The sequence below is a fragment of the Vigna umbellata genome, chromosome 1, assembly GCF_029865625.1.
Source record: "Vigna umbellata cultivar VRB3 chromosome 1, Vumbellata_1.0, whole genome shotgun sequence".
Taxonomy (NCBI): Eukaryota; Viridiplantae; Streptophyta; class Magnoliopsida; order Fabales; family Fabaceae; genus Vigna; species Vigna umbellata.
The window spans coordinates 56,214,378-56,236,962 of NC_142165.1; the positions used below are offsets into that span (position 1 = coordinate 56,214,378).

General features: G+C 36.1%; 1 protein-coding gene and 1 pseudogene across 1 annotated transcript; one reads left to right on the forward strand and one right to left on the reverse strand.

Moving 5' to 3' along the window:
- On the forward strand, positions 1 to 7,034 carry LOC148205825 (dynamin-like protein ARC5). The gene is given in 15 exon segments (XM_088103866.1): positions 1 to 49; positions 52 to 863; positions 1,539 to 1,672; positions 1,768 to 1,860; positions 2,013 to 2,076; positions 2,350 to 2,398; positions 2,544 to 2,626; positions 3,219 to 3,376; positions 3,453 to 3,513; positions 3,945 to 4,007; positions 4,416 to 4,516; positions 4,901 to 4,958; positions 5,150 to 5,485; positions 6,491 to 6,655; positions 6,763 to 7,034. Coding segments are annotated over 15 exon segments (2,277 nt in total). The 5' UTR covers positions 1 to 15; the 3' UTR covers positions 6,829 to 7,034.
- A 133-nt stretch (positions 7,035 to 7,167) lies between these two features.
- LOC148205826 (L-type lectin-domain containing receptor kinase S.4 pseudogene) lies at positions 7,168 to 11,962 on the reverse strand (annotated as a pseudogene).
- Positions 11,963 to 22,585: the final 10,623 nt, after the last annotated feature.

The following is a 22,585-nucleotide window of genomic DNA, read 5'->3' on the forward strand; positions in this document are numbered from 1 at the left end:
AAGAGTTACCTGGAAATGGAGAGGGAAATGAAGTTGGCCCAAGAGGAGGAGGAGAGCAGCGGGAGTGGCGCCTGTACGAAGCCTACAATGAGCTTCACGCGCTGGCCCAGGACTTGCAGACGCCCTTCGACGCTCCGGCGGTTCTGGTGGTGGGCCACCAAACGGACGGCAAGAGCGCCCTGGTGGAGGCCCTGATGGGGTTTCAGTTCAACCACGTCGGAGGCGGCACCAAGACCCGCAGGCCCATCACCCTCCACATGAAATACGACCCCCAATGCGAGTCCCCTTCTTGCCACCTCGTCTCCGACACTGACCCCTCCCTCTCTCACCACAAATCCCTCCCTCAAATTCAGGCTTTCATCGAAGCTGAAAATGCCAGGTTGGAGCAGGACTCCAGCCAATTCTCCGCCAAAGAAATCATCATCAGAGTGGAGTACAAGTACTGCCCCAACCTCACCATCATCGACACTCCCGGCCTCATCGCTCCCGCTCCCGGCCGCAGGAACCGTGCTTTACAGGCCCAGGCACGTGCCGTCGAGGCGCTCGTCCGTGCCAAGATGCAGCACAAGGAGTTCATCATACTCTGCCTTGAGGATTGCAGCGACTGGAGCAACGCCACCACCAGGCGCGTCGTCATGCAGGTCGATCCTGAGCTCGCCAGGACTGTCATCGTCTCCACCAAGCTCGACACCAGGATCCCTCAGTTCGCCCGCCCTTCCGATGTCGAGGTTTTCCTCTCGCCGCCTCCCTCCACGCTTGACGGCTGCATTCTCGGTGATTCCCCCTTCTTCACCTCCGTGCCTTCCGGAAGAGTGGGCTGTGGAACCGGTTATCTCTACTCCTCCAATGACGAGTTCAAACAGGTTATTCTTATGCTCATTTACCTCCTTCGTATATCGCCAGTTTCCCTGCCGTTTTTCATCTGCTCTTAGTTTACTACTTCTTATTTTGTTTCATTTCAATGTTCGGCATGCCATGTATGTTGCGCATTTTCTTTTCTGTTTTTCTACCACTGTTTCAAATGCCTATCCAGTGGCTAAAAGTAAAATAGCAGATTGTGTGATTTTGGTCATATCTTCATTCCACCCAATATTTTAGCAAAACTAAATCGCTTGGTAAACTAGCATGACATTACAAGTAAATACAAAAGCACACTTATTTGAATGACAATGACCTAAGAAGGTGCTCTCAGTATAGTGACTTAATTGCCGACATGTGGAAAAGGAATGTTCTTCCGTCTTGAGCAATTAATGACTTAAATATTGGAAGAAATTGGGATGGAGGGTCATGATTGAAAGTGACAAAAAACTTAAGGTATCCAATTGGTGTAATTGAAACCTGAAGAACCAAAATTGCACAGTGGTGATACTTAAGAAACTAAAAATGAAATTAAGCCAAATAATAAATAAATAGCGCAATGCGACTGCGATTTGAGTTTGTAATTCCCTGAAGCAGTTCATAATTTGGTTAAAATTTTGGTGCACTGATAGTTGAGAGTTTCATTTCCATGATCCATTTTGTTCTACATACGGATGCAGGCAGTGTGCTTCAGAGAGATAGAAGATGTTGCATCTTTGGAGGAGAAGTTAGGGAGGGCATTGTCAAAGCAGGAAAGGAGTAGGATAGGCGTAAGTAAACTTAGGCTGTTTCTGGAAGAATTGCTGCAGAAGAGGTACTTATACATTATGGTTTGATTTTAAGTTTATCCGTTTTTTTTTCTTTTTTTTTGTTTATAATTGGCTGAGTCCTTAATAATGATCGTGCTAGGTATATAAATAATGTACCATTGATCATTCCACTTCTTGAGAAAGAGTATCGGAGTGTGACAAGGAAATTGAGTGACATAAATCAAGAGTTGAGGTATGTTGTAAGTTAAAAATATCTCTGTTGTACTTGATCTGCAAAGGAAGGAACGAGAGTGATAATTTTGGTTTTGAATTTTTTATTATAGAACTGTTATCTATCTGTTTTCCATTCATTACTTGTCTTATTCTTCTTCACATTGTATACAGCACACTTGATGAAGCCAAACTGAAGGAGAAAGGAAGAGCATTCCATGATATGTTCTTGACCAAGGTTTCTTTGCCATAAATTCTTCTTCTCAGTATCTTACTCTTCTTTATTGGTAAAATTATTATGTTTCTAGTTTTTTGTCCTCCTACCAATGTGAGGGGTATTTAATCTTTGATGTTTAGCTTGTATAGTAAACTCTTTGTCTGTCTTAGTCTGTATGTATCTGCATATGCATGCTTGTAGTTAATTATTTTCAGCTGTTTGAATTCATAGTGTCTGAACCTTAAAATGTACTCGTATTTTCCCTCCCTCACTTGCATATTTTCTGTTATTCAGTTGTCATTGTTGCTTAAAGGGACAGTTGTTGCACCTCCCGATAAATTTGGTAAATCTCCTATTCCTCTTAGCTGTTTTTCACGGGCTAGCCTATTGAACAGTTGATAATGCACAACACTTAAAAAGCATGCTTACTATCTTTTGATATCCTTTTTCCCTTGACAAGTTGCCTGACCTTTTTTTTTTTGTTTCAGGTGAAACACTGCAAGATGAACGAATAAATGGAGGTGCATTTATTGGTGCTGATGGTGTTCAGTTTCCTCACAAGCTAATACCTGTAAGTTTCGGCCTACTTTTTTACCATTCTTATGAGCTACATTAGCTTTTCATTGCAGTGGATGGCAATCTAACTACTCTTGATTTTACTATTTTCCCTTTTTAAAAATATGAATAATTTCCATTTTCTGTCTTCTCGTTGATGATTTTATTTAACTTGGGCTGTTAGTTATGTCTGCTAATTACTACTTCCGTATGAGTTTTATGTTTGTGTGGAGGGTGAAGATTTTCTCATAATCTTGTTAAATAAACACCTGATGATACAGGTCCAAAGCCCACCATTACTAAGGTATATGTTGGGAGAGTTAAAAGGTGCAACACACCTAGGAGAGAGAATGGGTATAAAAAGATAAAGGGAGGTGGAGGGGAGGCTGGAAATTGGAATTGGGACCCAAGAGAAATTAGGCCTCTTTAATCCCCAGAATTTTTCTTTCTTGCCACTACTGAAAACAGTAATATACACATGATTTTGATTTCATTGATCATGCTTGTATACATTAATAAATGATAAATGATACATACATTTCATAGTCTTGTATTTTCTGTTTACTTTGTCTCTATAATGGGACAGGCTAACCTATCCTTGTGCACAGAATGCAAGTATGCGACTTTATGGTGGAGCACAATATCATAGGGCAATGGCTGAATTTCGTTTTGTGGTTGGAGGAATAAAGTGTCCCCCAATTACTCGTGAAGAAATTGTAAATGCTTGTGGAGTCGAAGACATTCATGATGGAACAAATTACTCTAGGTCTGTGTGTTTTACCTATTCATTCTTGTAATACTACCATTTGTAAATATTAAAATGACATTGTTTGAGTAACCAGGACTGCTTGTGTAATTGCTGTTGCAAAGGCTCGTGACACATTTGAACCCTTTCTTCATCAGGTGATTAATGCTATAAAAATGAATATATATTCCTTTTGATTTCTTTCTTTAATTATTTAGCTGAATTGCAATTTTAATTCTCTTTTAATTTCTGATTTGGTATTTTAGCCTTCCAATATTTTTGTGATCTTAGTCCCTGGATTTCAAAAATCTGCAATTTTTGTACAATCCTCAAATTTCTTGTTCTTACTTTTTTTTTTTCATGATCCAAACTCAGTTCTTAGCAAGTTTGAGTAGCCAGCTTTATCATTGACAGCTGCAGTTTTGTAATAATTAGGTTTGATTTGATTTCCAGGATTCTATCATAGTTTTATAATCAAATCTGTATACAAAATGATCCTTGTTGTGCTCTTCAAATTAGAGAAAATAAAATTAACTATTTTTCATATTCCTAGTCTAACTAAATGATTAATTCTCTATTCTCGGCACAGTTGGGCTCCAGACTGTTGTATATACTTAAGAGACTGCTTCCTATCTCAGTTTATCTTCTTCAGGTATTCTTTTGTTTTTTCTGTAAGATATGAAGTATTTGAATCTTACCTAGCAGCATGAGCTTTTAGGACACCTAGTTGTTTACATGGTATCAAGAGCCTCCATAAACAAGATGTCTAAAGTTTGATCCTTGCCAGCTCTATTATTCTAAATAAAAGTGAATCTTAGCACAAGGTAGGGGTGGATCTTTGCATTATCAGTGCTTCAATTCTGAAGGGCTCTTCCACAGCCTGAATATGGTATAAAACTATTTAGGTCTTCACCTAACAGCTTGAGCTTTTGAGATAGTCGATTCTTGATGTTTTTAATGAATAAATTGTTTATGCTTTTGCAAATATCCTCACAGTTTTGTACAATTATTAGTTTGTTATGTTTCCTAACTTATTTTATTTATGGACTTTGTTTGACAGAAAGATAGTGAATATCTAAGTGGCCATGAGGTGTTCCTCAGGCGTGTTGCCTCTGCCTTCAACAACTTTTCCGAATCTACAGAAAAATCATGCCATGAAAAGTTAACCACCACTTGTTCCCATACGCCATAAGTTTGTTCCATATGTCAAGTGAAAAATTGAGCTTTTTTAATAAAAAAGGAAAAATGAATAATCAAGACCTTAATTATAGCATGAGGAACAAGATGCACAGCTCATCTTTTTAAAAGAGAACATCAAGTGTAATATGACATTCTTGCATTACATCATGATTTTGTGCTTTCTTCCATTTTTTTCATGCTTGTTATTTTTAGATGTTAGGGTGCATTTTTTGCCTTGATCTTAAAAATGTTCTAGCTTTGCATTCTTATCCATAATTTATCCTTTTTTTTCTTACATTAAATGTTAGTACACGACATTGTTTATTTGTTATTTTCTAAATTTAATTTTGTTATCCTTTGCTCTAGATGTATGGAGGATTTGGTTAGCACCACCAGATATGTTTCATGGTCTCTCCACAATAAGGTATTAAGGGGCATTTACAGGGACCGATGCTTTGGCATGGTGCACTTTTAAATGATCTTGCTCCCTGTGTTGAGTTTAAGCTAGGATTGTATCATTATATCTTCCCGAGAGAAAAGTAAAATATTGTTTCCTAAGCTAAGTTTTCACAGCTCATTTTCTATCTCATTCTAGTGCCACTGTTAACTTTGTAGAGTCGGGCTGGGTTACGTCAGTTCTTAGATTCATTTGGTGGAACGGAACAGACCAACAGTGCTTCTAATAATCCTACGGCAACTAATATATCACAAACAAGTGTGCATGACAGAGAAGACACGAAGTCACAACCAGATGTAAAACTCAGTCATGTGGCCTCTGGGATTGATTCTAGTTCATCCATTCAGACAACAGAAACAAAGCTTGCCGACCTTCTGGATAGTACACTCTGGAATAGGAGGCTTGCACCTTCGTCTGAAAGAATTGTTTATGGCTTGGTACAACAGATATTTCATGGCATTAGAGAATATTTCCTGGTTTCCACAGAATTAAAGGTTTGTGATATTTCTTTTTTAATTTAAGCTTCTTTGTGTTTGGTCTGCCAGTTTCCTCCTTCCTTGCTTGAAATGAAAGCTTCCCAGGTAAGCATAGAAATGAAGGTTTGGGCTTAATGTACATGCACAACCTACGATATTTACTGAAAATTGTGATTATTCTTAAATATTTTTTGGCAAAGAGATCCTCTCTGCTGTTACAGTATGACAATATAAGAGAAAAGTGTAGCTCTTCAAGATTACAGACATTGTAAATTGATTAGAGTAGATTGAGTGTGAAAGAATTAGGTTACAAAAATTGATTTACGTTTTGTTAAGGTTTGAGTTTAGAATAATCTTTTAATCAGTTTTGTTTGAAGTGTAAAGTAAAACTTCAGTGAAGTAAAAATGAGTACGTTATGTGGATTCTGTACCGAACATGAATTCCTGTCAGCAGAAAAGTTGATGTTTTTACTTTTGTCAAGATCAATTATATTCATTGCTACATTTTTAAAAATTTTAAAAATTACTCAAACAAATAGCAACACTTTAAATGGATTTATTTTCCTGCAACTGCTGAGTATAAAGGTATCTAAGCAAGCAAATTATGAGACATTTAAAAAATAGTTGATGATTCTCCCCTATTTCTATTTGATTCTTCCAATATTACCAATACTGAGAAAAAATTATAAGTTGCATCAATATCTATTGTAAACAAAGATTTTTTATTTCTCATTTAACACTTGCATATTATAATTTCTCAAAGGATATCAATATATTAAAAAATTCATTTACACATGCAAAGCAGACTGTAGTTTAGGTATACCCCATATTTACATTTATTTTTGTTTTCATTCTTTCAAATTTTGTTGTTTTTGCCCAGGTTGATTAAAACTAACACCGCTAGACAATATGTCAAGACTTTGGGGCAATAGATTAGTATAATAAAAGTCATTCATAATTTAGAATTCTTTCGTAATTTTTTTCCCCATCTTTTATGCATTGCTTATACCCAATATTTTGCAGTTCAACTGTTTCCTTTTGATGCCCATTGTGGACAAGTTGCCTGCACTTCTCCGAGAAGACCTAGAATCTGCCTTTGAAGATGACTTGGATAATGTTTTTGATATAACCAATCTGCAGCATTCATTCGGGCAGCAAAAGAGAGATACAGAAATTGAACTGAAAAGGGTATTTCTTATTTCATATAACATGGTTTTCTCATGAACAATATCCAGACGTGCCAACTTTGTCTTTTATTGTCCATTATGTTAAACATTTTTTTTATCAATGTACAGATCCAGAGGCTCAAAGAGAAATTCAAAATGATACATGAGCAGCTAATTCAAAATCAAGTCATCTGAATATGTGAGCTGCTGAGTATAATTTTCAAATGAAACAGGCATGTGATTTAAAGATTTATGATCTTTCATTTTCTTATATTAATGTGTGCCTAATGAATTATCATAGAAGAAGAATGAATAAGATTTGATTACTAGGACATTTTGCTGTAGTTAACTGAACATCTCTTTTCCTCAATTAGTTCAAGTCAGGTGCTGTTCTTCTAGAATACATTGTGTTTGGACATTCTTTTCTTATTCTTTTGCGTTACACATAAACTTTTGGTTGTCAAGAGTTTCAAGAATAATTTTAATGTGTCTATAAGTTAACAAAGCAAATTACAGTGGATCAGCACATACTGAGTTGAATCAGTAATCACGCGTATGCTGTTAGTTCTGGCCCTAAATATTGGTTGCGAATGCTTGGACTTAGGAGTGTTTGACATAGTTTAGTTTGGTTTTTGGTTAAAATACATCTGAATAGAACATAAAGATTAAAATTATGTGGTTCTGTTTGAACATTTAAAAAAAAATTCAAACCAAGCGTTGAAATATGGGTGTAAATATTGTATATTTACTTTATACAATAAATATAGATTGATTAAATAATATATAAATATATTTTTTTTATTCGGAGTTCGATTTTCCTATAAATAACAATGTAATGTTTCTTTCTGAAATCAAGAAAAGTAATTTTTTCACACCACTTGTTTTAGCGGATTTGTTGGATAGTTTTTTTTATATCTGTCTTATCCTTTGGACATAGAAGTCTATGTCTAATGTTATACCATGATGAGCAAATTTATTTCTAGCTTCACTATACTTACATATTTGTTATCTTTAACATTGTATAGTGTCAAACAACTTGTTTACATAAATTAGCTATTCTTTTATTTGCAAAGGAACTAAAATAAAATATAAAGGCACAAGAGGTATTTAAGCACTTACAAAGGAAAAACAAAGAAGTGAGGAGGTTATGCTGTGTTTATTGTGACATAAATAATAGATAATCCTTATAATCTATCTCTCAAACTTTATAGTTAAGCTCTTTGTATTATTTTCTTCCAAAAATTGCATAAAATTTAAGCTCAAACATTGCATAAAATTTAAAATAGAAACATTATAGTTAAGCTCTTTGTATTATTTTCTTCCAATACTATATTTTTTAGTACTTTACTCTCTCAAAGCTAATAATCTAATGTGCATACACTAGTACAATCATTCGTAGATTACACATTAAGCTATTTCTTTGTCACTTATTATATAGAAAACATAATTTCTCAGGAAGTCAAGGTTATTCCTAGGCTAATTTGTTTACACAAAATAAAATTAGTAGCTTTCTTGATCTACCACAATTTACTTTTATATTTTTAAGTTACATGTGATTTTTTTAAGTTTTCTACATTTTGTATTTTATCATTCTTTAGAGAATTTAACAAATCATAACTGAGTTGATATAAAGAAAGATAGCACATACAAGAACAGTTTCTTCGTTGGGTTATAAGATCAACTCGTGTATGAAATGAAAAAGGATAGCATATACAAGAACAATTTTTTCCCAAAATGACAATGTTGGGGGTATGAAATAAATTAGACACGGTTAGTTTTCTTTTTATAGACACACCTATGAGTGAAATAATAGACAATATAATAATATTTAAATAATTGATTTCAATTTAGTTTGAATTAGGTATGAAATTATAAAGTGAAAACTGAACCAAACCATTGAGTTATACAAAAAGAGATTCAAATCAATTTTTTTAATTGGTTATCGACTTTTTGAATTGATTTTCTTAATTATTTTTCGACCTTTGTGCTGTTCTAAACACCCTACTTCGAGTGGCAATATACCTATTCTCCCATAAAAAAATGAATAAAACTTGGTATATAGAAGAGCACTTCTGTATATTTATGGAAAAACATTAAGGGCAATAGCATCATGGAGTTGAGATTGCTTTCCTTTCATCATTACCTAAAACAATGTGGTTCTTTATTATATGTTACTTACAGCCATAGCTATGAAGTGATACCAGTGAGTTCAGCAGGGTAGACCACCTCATCAAAGCATGTAAGACTATAATAGTTTGACGAAGACACCATAGAACTTGAAGGTTGAGAATCATATGGAAAGTTGCAGGGACATTTTGCTATTTCTCTTGGACCTTCACTGTGAATGTCAGGAGGAAGTGGAGAAAGGATAATTTCTCCCATAAGGAACTGGACAATCCTTCTCATATTAGGTCTGTAATGAGGATTGGGATGAGAGCAAAGCAATCCAAGACTAAGCACAAGCTGAGCTTCATCTTTGTCATACTCATATAAACTGGGGTCAATAGCTCTGCAGACCTGTCCTCGGTGATGTAGATCTCTAACCCAATCTACCAATACCAGTTCCTCGGGATTCTTTTGGGGCTCTATTGGCCTCCTTCCACATGCTACTTCCAAAATGAGTACTCCATACCCATATACATCTGTGCTTGTTCTTGCTTTCCCAGTCTTGGTGAGCTCAGGGGCCATGTAGCCTAATGTTCCCACAACGCTTGTTGTCTGTGGATTGATTCCATGCTCGTAAGTCCTTGCAAGACCGAAATCTCCAAGCTTTGGTTGGAGATCTGCATCTATCAGGACATTGCTTGGCTTTACATCTCTGTGAACAACCTGCACCTCACTTTCTTCATGGAGATACAACAGCCCTTGGGCAACTCCAATAATGATTTTGTATCTTTGTTCCCAAGTTAGTAATTTCTTCTTTTGATGATCATTTTCAAACAGAAGCTTGTCTAGGCTTCCATTTGGTAGATAATCATACACAATGAGGAGTTCATCCTGCTTCCTGCACCACCCATGTAATTGCACCAAATTTCTATGCTTAAGCTGTGTCATGCTTGTTATTTCCGCTACAAATTCTCTGATTCCTTGCCTTGAATCAGGAGCAACCCGCTTTACGGCTACTTCTAGTCCTGTGCTAGGGATTACACCTCTGTAGACTTTACCAAAACCTCCATACCCAATAAGGTTTCTGTCCCCGAACCTTCCTGTAGCTGAATGGAGCTCAGAATATTTAAATTTATGTGTGGCAAATTCGAGTTCCCAATCCTCTAAAACCTCCTCCCTATTTCTTAATCTGTGTAGGGCAAGAGCTCCTATAATTGTCAATATAAAAAGAGATGCACTTGCTAGAGTAATACCTACTGCAAAGTGTTTTTTGTGCACCACCTTAATAGAAGTATTTGACCGAATAAGTGGCACGGATGATTTTTCTAGCGCTTGTGCTGCTGCTCCTACTTTGAAGCTCCAACCATGTATATTATACTCAGCTACCAGCAGACCGTTGGAAGCAGAAAAACCTGCATACATGTAATCATCAAACACCAAGGATAGGTCTATGCGAAATGATATCAAAGGAAAATATGGCTTTGGCATGCCAAAAGGAGAAACTGTGACATGCATCATCATCTCCCCTTCATTGTAATCAACCCATGCTTGAATGGGTTTTCCACTCTTCAAACTGAAGGAAATGTTCTTGCTGTGATCTTCTTGGCCATTTCTTTCTAAATAGTATGCTGCTGACTTAGATATGTTAGAGATGAGGCTGGATATATCTATCCCCACGTGATTATCATCGATGTCTTCAAGTTCAAGGTTCTGTACCCCATCAAACTCTACAGCTAGGAACCGGGTTGAGAGTTCCTTATTACTTGTCTCATTTGGGAGGCCTAAATATTGATTTGTGAGGCACCCTTTTGGTTCGTTGGTAGATATTAGGACGAATGCAAAACCGTGTCCTCCAAGATCTGGGTACTTAGGAACTATGGAAAACACAAAGGTAGTGCTAAAGGTTGAAACAATGGATTTGTTTTTGCTAGATTTGAATGGCAAAGGAGATGGATAGAATGCATGGCCAAAGATTTTTGAGGAATCATTTGTCAAGGTAAGTATGCCATTTGGCCTCACATAAGCTCCATCCGTTTTCAAGCCTGCTTGCAGAAAATCATATTTTACAAAATTGATATCCGACAATGCAAATCTCAACAGAGAGTACAGAACAACCAAAAGGATGCCAGATGCATGCATTGCCATGCTTGTGAAGTTGCTATTGGTTGTTGAAAAAGATTAGAACACTGCTATCTGAAATAGGATTATAGTTACTCTGAAGTTTTGGTGGAAAGAGCCTATTAATACTGCGTTTGGAACTATGCACCTTGGAAGTAAGAATCGTTTTTTAAACCCAAATAAGGATATCAATGAAAATAACTTAGAAAAGGCTTGAGACATCATTTTAATTGAAAAATGTCAACTTGTACTTAAATAAAAATCCCTGAAAAACAAAAAGTGTATCTCATTAGAATGGTGAGAAAAAAAAGGAATTAATGTATATTATCTCATGACAAGTACAGATATCAAGATAAAAAGTTAAAACTAAGATAACTCAGTTTTAAGAAAAAGATTACAAACACATGCTTGATCATGTGGCTATTCTAGGCTACCAGTAAAACACGTATGAGAAATAGTTTGAATAAAAGTAGTTGGTGAAGACCTTCTGAAAAACAATTAATATTTTTTTTATATGATTCTGTCGTATTGAAGCTGAGGGCAGGTTATACATTGATTAGAATTCATGCGTTATTCTCACAAATTAACGACTGAAGAAATAACTTTGTTTTGGTACAGTAATTGAAGAAATAACTTGATCAAACCTCTATTAAATAAACTAAAAAAATGTACAGAATGATGATAAATTACTTACACAAATTTAATCAATCCCGTATTAAACATTTATGGCAAAGTCTAAACGAGTGTATATCCACTCTCTATTATAACCCTTTCTAAATACTTTCTATTTTATTTTCTTAAAACTCTCTTATGACAAAAAGATGTTACCACAGTTCTTGTCATAACTTTCAGTTCTCTACATGACAAGATAGAAAAATGTTATACATTGATCAGACTAAAACCATATGATCTTTTTCCTCTAAGAAAAATATCCTCAGAATTTGATTCTGCATTTGCCAAATTCAAACGGCTTGCTATTGGGGAACTCTGAGATGAACACATGGAATAACGTATACCGCAAAACACTCAATGAATTATTTATACCTGTGTTTTGCATATCAATAAAGTAGTATTGTTAATTAAGTGTGATATGTTCATTTGTCCCAAACTAGGCAACTACAAGGCAAGTGGTATTCTTGGAGCAAGGACCTAATGTTCCTGGAGAGAGAGACCTGACCCTGTTGAAGCTCAAAAACCAAAGACCCTCAAGATCAAAGTGTCATTGGAGACAACCTTCGTTTTCTACCATACCTGAATTAAACATGTTTAAACGTGTAGAGAGGAAAAAATGAGTATCACCTTATAATTGTGATAGATTATACTTGTAAACCTTGCAAACCTCTCCTTATCCATAGAATTAGTAGTCCAATGAAAAAGGGATTGTAGTGGCCTAATATATTTTGAAGAATAAAAGAAAAACCAAGACAATTATTGGTGATATTGAAACATTACTTTCTTATTACGTGAGTTACAATATTCAACATCCATAAATATATATAAATTTACTTTATTTCTAGTTGTTGGAGATATTTAATATATTCTTCTAACATTAAAGTATATACACACAATAGATGATTTGATGGTATGACTAGATATTAATAGATGATTTGATGGTATGATTGATCCAATAAATAAAAAAATCTCTCGTAGAATAAATTTTGAATAGCTCTAATAATATTTTGAAAAATAAATTTTAAATATAATTTAATTTTACAATGTAAAATAAAATTTATATTCATTTACATGTTATAAAATTGATTTATTTCTTATAAATGTATAAGATCACCATAAGTATTTTTGTAACTCTTCAATTATTAGCATTGGAGAGTGACATATGTGGAGCTTGATTGTGGAGCCATGCACACAAATGTGTTGGTGAAGTTGATATTCAAGTAAATGCTGACCAAAACAAAGTTGTTGTTATTAACTTTATTTTCCTTCAGTGAACTGTTTATCCCTTACATTTTTGTACTACTCATCCACTGCTAAGCAGCTAAATCAATGTGAATTTGATATTTATATTAAGAGATTTAAGAAGGTTTTAATGAAGGCAAAATNAAGGTTACGTAAGGGGTGAGGTTTTTGGGGTTTGATAGTGCAGGGGAGATATGAGTTTTAAGTTTTTGAGTAAGGGGGCCCGCATACATTAATTGGTAAAATAAAGTGAAAGAGAGAAGGTGTAATATTATATTAGATGTGAATAATTGTGTGCGAGAATTAGAAAGTGTGGTGTTGTAACGTAGGAAAGAGAGACCATGGAAAATGGTGAAAAGTGTATTAAAAAGTGGATAGATTGGTGTGGGGCCCACTTGAGGGAGTGATAGTATAAAAAAATGGACCGCGATATTCCAACAACGTTTTCTTAACACATTTTTTACAACGCCACGTGTCGTGCTTTCATTGGTTTGTTTTAAAAATAATATTTTATAAAAATCTTCAAAATGGAAGTCTGTAACCCTTCTTTTAACTGAAAATCCGAAAATACCCCTTTTTCTGTTTCATTGGAGACGAAGGTCCCTTCTCGTGAAGGTCCAAGGTCGCGTTTCGCAGAGAAACTTTTATGCGGGCCTTAGAGGACCAAGAATTTCTAATTGAAGAACTTAAAAAAGGAGGGTTGCAAGTTTGGAGGCACAATTGGCTGAAGAGAAGGCAAGAAGGCAAAACAAAGATGACGTTGGACAAAGTGTGTCTCGTACAGAACCATCCGTGAACACTTGTTTTGTATCCCCTACTGACATTGACGGAAATGAACAACCTTTGAAGACGTATGTTAGGGTTCGTTACAAGGAAAGAGCACTTAGGACTCCATACACCGGAACCGTAGTGCTTAGAATAAAAAATGGGTGATATGTGTATTTAGTTGATTAATTGAAAGTAAATGATAATTGTAATCATTGTAAATAGATTAAGAAAACAAAGTGTAATGTATCGAATTTAGTTCAATGATATAAAATTTGAGTTTTTGTTTGATTTGGTCTCATATTTTATTTTTTCAATACCATTGTTATTATGAGTTGTGGGTTTGTGGATTTCAGAATGTGGTCAAGTTTAGTGTCTCCTAAGTTGCAGACTTGTTTGTAAGATGTTGGTGTTTGAGTGGTCATTCTGGGTAACATGGGTGACCAATGTCAAAACCAGTTCATTTGAATGACAATTTGAGTGGGGGGTGATGTGATGTGAGGCCAAGGAGTGTGGAGTGACCCCTCATCACTTGGAGGACCAAGCTGTGCAAGGGATGACTGAGGGTGTTGAATAAATGCTCTGGTAATCGTTTACCACTTCCTGGTAAACGATTACCCGAGAGAAAATGAGATTTTGTACAGAAAGTCCAACTGAGGTAGTCAGTCAGGTTAACAGGGGTGACCATTGTCAAAAAAACTGGGTTTGAGGCACTTTTGCACTTGTCTGAGGCTGGTCCTGATATTTCAAGGTGGGAGAGGGTGGTTAGTGATGTGATGATGTACCAAGGAGGGTGGAGTAACCCCTCATCAGTTCGAGGAACAAGCTGTGCAAGGGATGACTGAGAGTGTTGAAAAAAGGTTGTGGTAATCGTTTACAACCTCCTCGTAAACGATTACCCGAGAGAAAATTGGATTTTGTACAAAAAGTCCAACAGAGGTAGGTAGTCAGGTAAGCAGGGGTGACCATTGGAAAAAAAGTGAGTTTTAGGCACTTTTGCACTTGTCTTAGGCTGGTTCTGGTGTTTCAAGGGTTGGAGAGGGTGATTGGTGATGTGATGTGAGGCCAAGGAGGGTGGAGTGACCCCTCATCAGTTGGAGGAGCAAGTTGTGCAAGTGATGACTGAGACTGTTGAAAAAAAGCTGTAGTAATCGTTTACAACCTCCTCGTAAACGATTACCCGATAGAAAATTGGATTTTGTACAGAAAGTCCAACAAAGGTAGTCAGTCAGGTTAACAGGGGTGACCATTGTCAAAAAAATGAGTTTTAAGCACTTTTGCACTTGTCTTAGGCTGGTCCTGGTGTTTCAGTGGTGGGAGAGGGTTGTTGGTGATGTGATGTGAGGCCAAGGAGTGTGGAATGACCCCTCATCAGTTGGAGGACCAAGTTGTGCAAGGGATGACTGAGAGTGTTGAAAAAAGGCTGTCGTTTACAACCTCCTCGTAAACGATTACCCGAGAGAAAATTGTATTTTGTACAGAAAGTCCAACAGAGGTAGTCAGTCAAGTTAACAAGGGTGACCATTGTCAAAAAAAGTGAGTTTTAGGGACTTTTGCACTTGTCTTAGGCTGGTCCTGGTGTTTCAGTGGTGGGAGAGAGTGGTTACTGATGTGATGATGTCCCAAGGAGTGTGGAGTGACCCCTCATCAGTTGGAGGAATAAGCTGTGCAAGGGACGACTGAGAGTGTTGAAAAAAGGCTGTGGTAATCGTTTACAACCTCCTCGTAAACGATTACCCGAGAGAAAATTGGATTTTGTACAGAAAGTCCAACAGAGGTAGTCAGTCAGGTTAACAGGGGTGACCATTGTCAAAAAAAGTGAGTTTTAAGCACTTTTGCACTTGTCTTAGGCTGGTCCTTGTGTTTCAGTGGTGGGAGAGGGTGGTTGGTGATGTGATGTGAGGCCAAGGAGTGTGGAGTGACCCCTCATTAGTTGGAGGACCAAGCTGTGCAAGGGATGACTGAGAGTGTTGAAAAAAGGCTGTGGTAATCGTTTACAACCTCCTCGTAAACGATTACCCGAGAGAAAGTTGGATTTTGTACAGAAAGTCCAATAGAGGTAGTCAGTCAGGTTAACATGGGTGATCATTGTAAAAAAGAGTGAGTTTTAAGCACTTTTGCACTTTTCTTAGGCTGGTCCTGGTGTTTCCGTGGTGGGAAGTGATGTTTTGGCACCCCATGATGGAGGAAAAAAACAATGTTTATGAGATGAGCAACTTGGGTGAGATAACATGCTGTCAACTTTGACCTTTGCTGGCTATTTTACTGATAACTTTTCCCACCAACCTCCAAATGATGTGATTCTTGTTTTATTAGAAATTAGACTCAAAAATCTTTCCAATGACTACTAATTTGTAATTTGTTGACATCTGAGTTGGTACAGTTTATTCTTTCAAGTTAGCGTTTCATATATTTTTGGCAACTCTGACCTTTGCTTGTTCTTTTGCTCATAACTTTCTCCATCGAACTCCAAATGAGTTAATTCTTGTTTTGTTGGAATCTATACTCAAAGACCTTTCAAATTATGCCTTAGAAATCAAGTTTACACCTTTGTTGACACTGTAATCGATTACAAGGACACTGTAAACGATTACCCGAGAGAAAATTACATTTTGTACAGAAAGTCCAACAGAGGTAGTCAGTCAGGTTAACATGAGTGACCATTGTCAAAAAAAGTGAGTTTTAAGCACTTTTTCACTTTTCTTAGGCTAGTCCTGGTGTTTCAGTAGTGGGAAGTAATGTTTTGGCACCCCATGATGGAGGAAAAAAAACAATGTTTATGAGGTGAGCAACTTGGGTGAGATAACATGCTGTCAACTTTGACCTTTGCTGGCTATTTTACTGATAACTTTTCCCACCGACCTCCAAATGATATGATTCTTTTTTTATTAGAAACTAGACTCAAAAATCTTTCCAATGACTACTAATTTGTAATTTTTGGACATCTGATTTGGTACAGTTTATTCTTTCAAGTTAGCATTTCATATATTTTTGCCAACTCTGACCTTTGCTTGTTCTTTTGCTCATAACTTTCTCCACCGAACTCCAAATGAGTTGATTCTTGTTTTGTTGGAATCTATACTCAAAGACCTTTCAAACTATGCCTTAGAAATCAAGTTTACACCTTTTTTGACACTGTAATCGATTACAAGGACATTGTATACGATTACCATAGTGTTTTTTATAGATTGGCTCTGCACTTGTCCAACTTGGTCCCCTAAGTAAGAATGGCTTCTTCTCCACTTCTTGGGGTCACCTCCCATCAATTTCCACTCTCTACCTCGACTGAAACACCAACACCAAGTAAATACAAGTGGACTTGTGCCTGAAAGTAACAATTTTTGCCAATGATCACCCATGACACCACAGCTGAGTACTTTAGTTCAACTTTCTGTAAAAAACAGTGATTTCTCTCGTGTAATCGTTTAACAGGCCACTGTAAACGATTACAACAGTGTTTTTTTTTGTAGATTAGCCATGCACTTCTCCAACTTGGTCCCTTCAGTAAGAATGGCTTCTTCCCTACTTTTTGTGGTCACCTCCCATCACCTACCACCAGTCAAACACCAACACCAAGTAAATACAAGTGGACTTGTGCTTTAAATTAACAGTTTTTGCCAATGATCACCCAGGACACCACAACTGACTACTTCAGTTCAACTTTCTGTACAAAACAGTGATTTCTCTCGTGTAATCGTTTACGAGGCCACTGTAAATGATTACGACAATGTTTTTTCTGCAGATTAGCTCTGCACTTGTCCAACTTGGTCCCCTCAGTAAGAATGGCTTCTTCCACACTTCTTAGGGTCACCAAACATAACCTCTCAACCAGTACTGACCCTTAAATTCACTTGTATGGTTTTTTGGTCAACAAATTCCACAACTTATATTCATTTCTGAAACCATTACCTACATTTTAAATACTTATTAATATTCTGCGGTCTTTTTTCAATATAACACCTTTGTTCATTATAACACACATAACGTAAAAAGAATTAAATTCATGACACCCAAACCGCCACCAAACTTCGAATTAGAAAAAAAAATATAAGAATAGGGTTAGAACGACAGAGAAGATAGAGGTTAGATCGAGAGAGAAGATAAAAGGGATGAAAGAAGTGTAGAGGTGAGAGCGAAAAAATGAAAACCGCGAAACCAAAAATGTTAAACTTGTAAACTTTTCTTCCAATTTTGCCCTTAGTCTGATAACCTCTCTCTATTTTTTTTTATTAAATTTGACAAATGCAAAGACGCCACCTGGCGTTGTCAAATTGTTGGCAAAAATTTGTTGTCGACATATCATTTTCCTAAAAAAATATATATACATCTAGATATGTTTGTGTGTTACGTAAGTGGAGACGAGGTGTAATTGGATTTTGGTTTCATGTACAGTTAGATTAAAATAAAAGGGTTCTACGTGGGATTCATTTTGAAAGAGAAGAGAGTTACATCTTTGTGATGGGCGTAAGTGAGTAAGATGGATAGAGTGAATCTAATGTAGGAGTTGTTACAAGAATTTGGTAATTGTGTATGATTGATTTAGATTGTTAAGAGGGGGGCAAACTCATGCAGGGTTACGTTAATAAAAGCGTTGAAACCTTGGTTTGAAAGACAAAAAGGCTAGTAAGAAGAATTGTATTATTTTCATTGTGATTGTTGACCAATGTATGTCATTAAGAATATTCATAGAGTGTGATGCGGGAAGATGACGTTGATAGTGATGACGCTTTCGGTCGTGTGATGTGAGAAAGAAATTATCTTTGGCCATGTGATGCGGGAAGATGATGTTGATAGTGATGACGCTTTCGGTCGTGTGATGCGAGAAAGAAATTCTCTTCGGTCGTGTGATGCGGGACGATGATGATTCAATGGTGATGACTCTTTCGACCGTGTGATGTGGGAAAGAAATTCTCTTCGGCCGTGTGATGCGAGAAGATGATGATTCAATGGTGATGACTCTTTCGGTTGTGTGATGCGGGAAAGAAATTCTCTTCGGTCGTGTGATGCGGGAAGATGATGATTCAGTGGTGATGACTCTTTCGGTCGTGTGATGTGGGAAGATGATGTTTCAGTGGTGATGACTCTTTCGGCCGTGTGATGCGGGAAAGAAATTCTCTTCGGTCGTGTGATGCGGGAAGATGATGATTCAGTAGTGATGACTCTTTTGGCCATGTGATGCGGGAAGAGGATGGTTTAGTAGTAATGACTCTTCATCTGGGTAATGCGGGAAAGATGTTCTATTTGGTTGTGTGATACGAAAATAGGGTGTTGTGTGACTCGTATTGAATTGGTTATGGCGATTAGGTGTTGTGGTAGTGTAGAGAAAGTATACCATTGAGTTGTGATGTTAATGTTGTGATGTTATTGTTGTGATGTTAATGTGGTGATGTCAATATTGTGATGTTAATATATGTTTATGATTTGGTTATTATTGTAGTTAATATGATTATTGTTTTATTGTGTGATATGATAATTCTGGTTGTTCACCCAGAAATGTTGTGGTTGTGGTTTCCACCTACGATGATCGTACTTGTACAGGGTAGACGGTATGCAGGTAAGACTGGATCGGAGTAGCTTGTGAGAGTTGGGATTTATTATTATTTTCTATTATTGAAAAGTTTTCAGACCTTCTATTTTTATGTGCTAGAGATATTCTGAGATTTACAGACAACATTTATGGTTATGTTTAGCTTCCGCATTTTCTTATCGAATAAATATTATTAATTTTCATAAATTTTTTATGGAAACATTGTGTTTCAAAAAAAAAATTTACACTGTGACACTTCAAAAATTGGGGTGTTACATACTGCCTCGGTTCAAAAGGAACCAAGGCATACTTCCAAAAAAAAATAAAAAACAAAAAACCTACTGCATCGGTTGCCTTTGAACTGAGGTGAAATCCTACACCTTTTTGCCTCAGTTCACAATCGAGGCATAAAAGTGTAGACTTTTTGACTCGCCCTTATATGTCTCGGGTCAAGAACCGCTGTCTATGATCGAAAATAACTGTTGTCGTTTCTCCTGACTGCACTAGTGACAAGAGAGAAGGCAGAGCAAAAGCAAGAGCCGCAACAGAGATCGCCCGTTGCATGGGCATATCAACACCATATTCGGGGGATTCTTGGGCGACGGATCCTCCTCTTCAGCCTGGAAGCGCCATGTTCGTGCTCTCCAGACTGTCCACTTAGTTGACAAGCCTTGAAGAACGATGTTGCTCGTCACCTTCACGGATGAAGATTTCCAAACCTCGAACTCTAAGATAGGAAGGTACAGGATAAGCAAAGACTTAAAGACCAGGACAGCTCGATCAACATCTTGCACTGGAAGATGTTTTAAAAGATTAACTTATCAAAAGACCTCATTATTCTATACAATGAACAAATCGTCAGCTTCACAAACAAACGGACAAATACACTAGACTATTTGGAGCTCCGTACCAGGTTGGATACGAAACAGGATAATATAGAAAAAAAGGTTGGATAGAAAAAAAGGGTTGGATACCTCCACACAATTCATTTTCATAGTACTTTTTTAATTTTATTATCTTTTTTGAATATTAGCTTATAATTCTATCACTATTTTTCAAGGAAACATTTGATCGATTACTTTTTATATAAAATTGTGCTTTAATATTGTTACTAAAAAGATGCAAGAGAGCCTCTAAGTTATTTTGGGCTCATGGCTGACCGATGATACCTCTCAGGCCAATTAACTGAGCGGACAAACAGCTAACCGATCGGTAAAAGCAGCCGTTAAGGTAATCAATAATAATAACTGTCGTTGATGGGGAGTTAATGAAAATAATTGTCATTTATTGACAATTAATAGGAATAATGTCATTTATTGGTGATTAATGAGTCAAACCTAACGGTAAGCTCATTATAATTTATAAATATTTGTCCGACAAAGAGGATAGGTAACTTTTAACTCTGATAACTAATCTTTGTTACAAGATTATTACGCATAGTCACTGACTTGAACGTCGGAGTGTCTTTTGTAGACACCCTCCCCCGCGGCTTGGACAAGGAGAAAAGAGATGACAACGCAACTAGATGATGGAGCGAACAACTTCGAATGTTTTGGATTAGGAATCTAAATCTTACCAAAACAAATATAAAAATTCCAAAGTTTGTGTTGGTTACCTTTCTTTTCACAAGTCTTCGGATAAGTCAATTGATTAATTATTGCCCAAAAAGTTTCCCACCGTTTATAATGTGGAGAGTGACAAACGTCGTGGAAATGTGGAGGGACTTATTGTAACGATGCCTCCAATAATTTTGAAATAGAACATGGTTATTGACTTAGACTTTGACAAGCATGGTCTTTTATGATTTGTAATTATTTATATTATATTTAATTATTGATGATTTAAATTTTATTGCGATGAATTTATGTTTATTGTGACTTAGTCAAAGATGACTCAATTAGTGATACTTGATATTTTTATTGTATGTGGGATGCTTTATCAATACATGATTGACTTTATGGTCCTTTTAGAATAAAAAAGTATGTATTTATATAGTAATTGAACTACTATATTATGATTACTGTTTGCAAAGATGAAACTTTGTTTACATTAACTTCTTTATTTGCCACTCTCTTAATTGAAGTATAATTGATATTGACATTATTTAATTTACAATTGAATTGCTTAAATGGAATAATATAGTTTGATTCAATTTATTAGTTTCCCTTATCATTTTATTTCAAGTTTCCTTTTTTTATTTGTCAATGTCGATTACATTTTGTCCAAACTAATTGACTACAACAAAGTCATTTGTTTGTAATATGCAATAGTAATGATTTACAAACAGAAATAATGATTAATCTTCTTAAACTGTCCAATCAAACAATTCAAGATTCAATATCTATAAATTATTAGTACTGTCTCTTCTTAAATTAATGTTTTAAAATATACATTTATTCAAAAAGCTTGAAGATAATAAATAATTCTTATATTGAATCTCAAACTAGAAACTAAGACTAATTCAATACAATATATTTAAGCATATAATCACATATCCAACATATTAAAAAAACAAACATCATACTAGAAAATTATAGGGTCATATTAAAAATAAATAAAAAGCACAATTTATGAAAATTTTTGTAAATTTTGGTGTACCATTAGACCTTGGTTCTCGATCAACTGATGTTAAAAGTAGTATATGTTTCGATTATTTTACAACTGAGACCTATAAATTCAGAAAATTTAAAAAATGTTACCATGTCATTATATTTGTATTGATTTCTTCAAAACCGAAACCTATTATGTGAGTTAATAAATAAAAAGCACAATTTATGAAAATTTTTGAAAATTTTAATGTACCATTAGACCTTGGTTCTCGATTAATTGATGTTAAGTAGTATATCACTACCAAAAAAGCACAAAAATATCGGCGGCCCTTTTATCGAGGGGCCTTAGGCCATGGGTAATTTAGTGGTGATTTTAAATACTGACGGTCCTAGGTCGTCGATATGTTTGAGCGTGAATTAAAACCAAAACTACTTCTTTCCCTCTCCCATTTCGAGCTCGTCGACCAAACCCTATTTCCCTCTCCCCTGCGAATCGTTTCCTCAGGCGTATTGTCTCATTGTCGTCGCTGTTGTTCTCAGGGTGTAACTGCGTCATCCTTTCTTCCTGCATTATCGTCCTTCATTCGGTCGTGTTAGTGAGGCGGGACAACGGTTGTCATTGACGGTGTAAGGACAGTTGGTGACTGAGGCGGCGCATTGGACGATTTTAGGTATGCTTGGAGCTTTTGTTGAGTGATTCTCCCTAAAGGGTGTTGGTGGACAGTGATTAGGGCATTTATTGCGGCTGCCGTGGAGTTGGGAGAGTGTTGCCGCTAGGATTGCAGTAAGGTTAGTGTTCTGTTCATGTAAATTTTAGGTTTGGCAATTGGTCCTTAATTGATTGCTTTTTGTTTTCTTGCTTCCAATTTCTTGCAATTCCTTGCAAGTCATTCTATATTGGATTGTGGTTGTGGCACTGATAGGTGTGAACTTTGCTTATATTTGTTGCTTAAATTGTCGTGTTTTTGAGTAA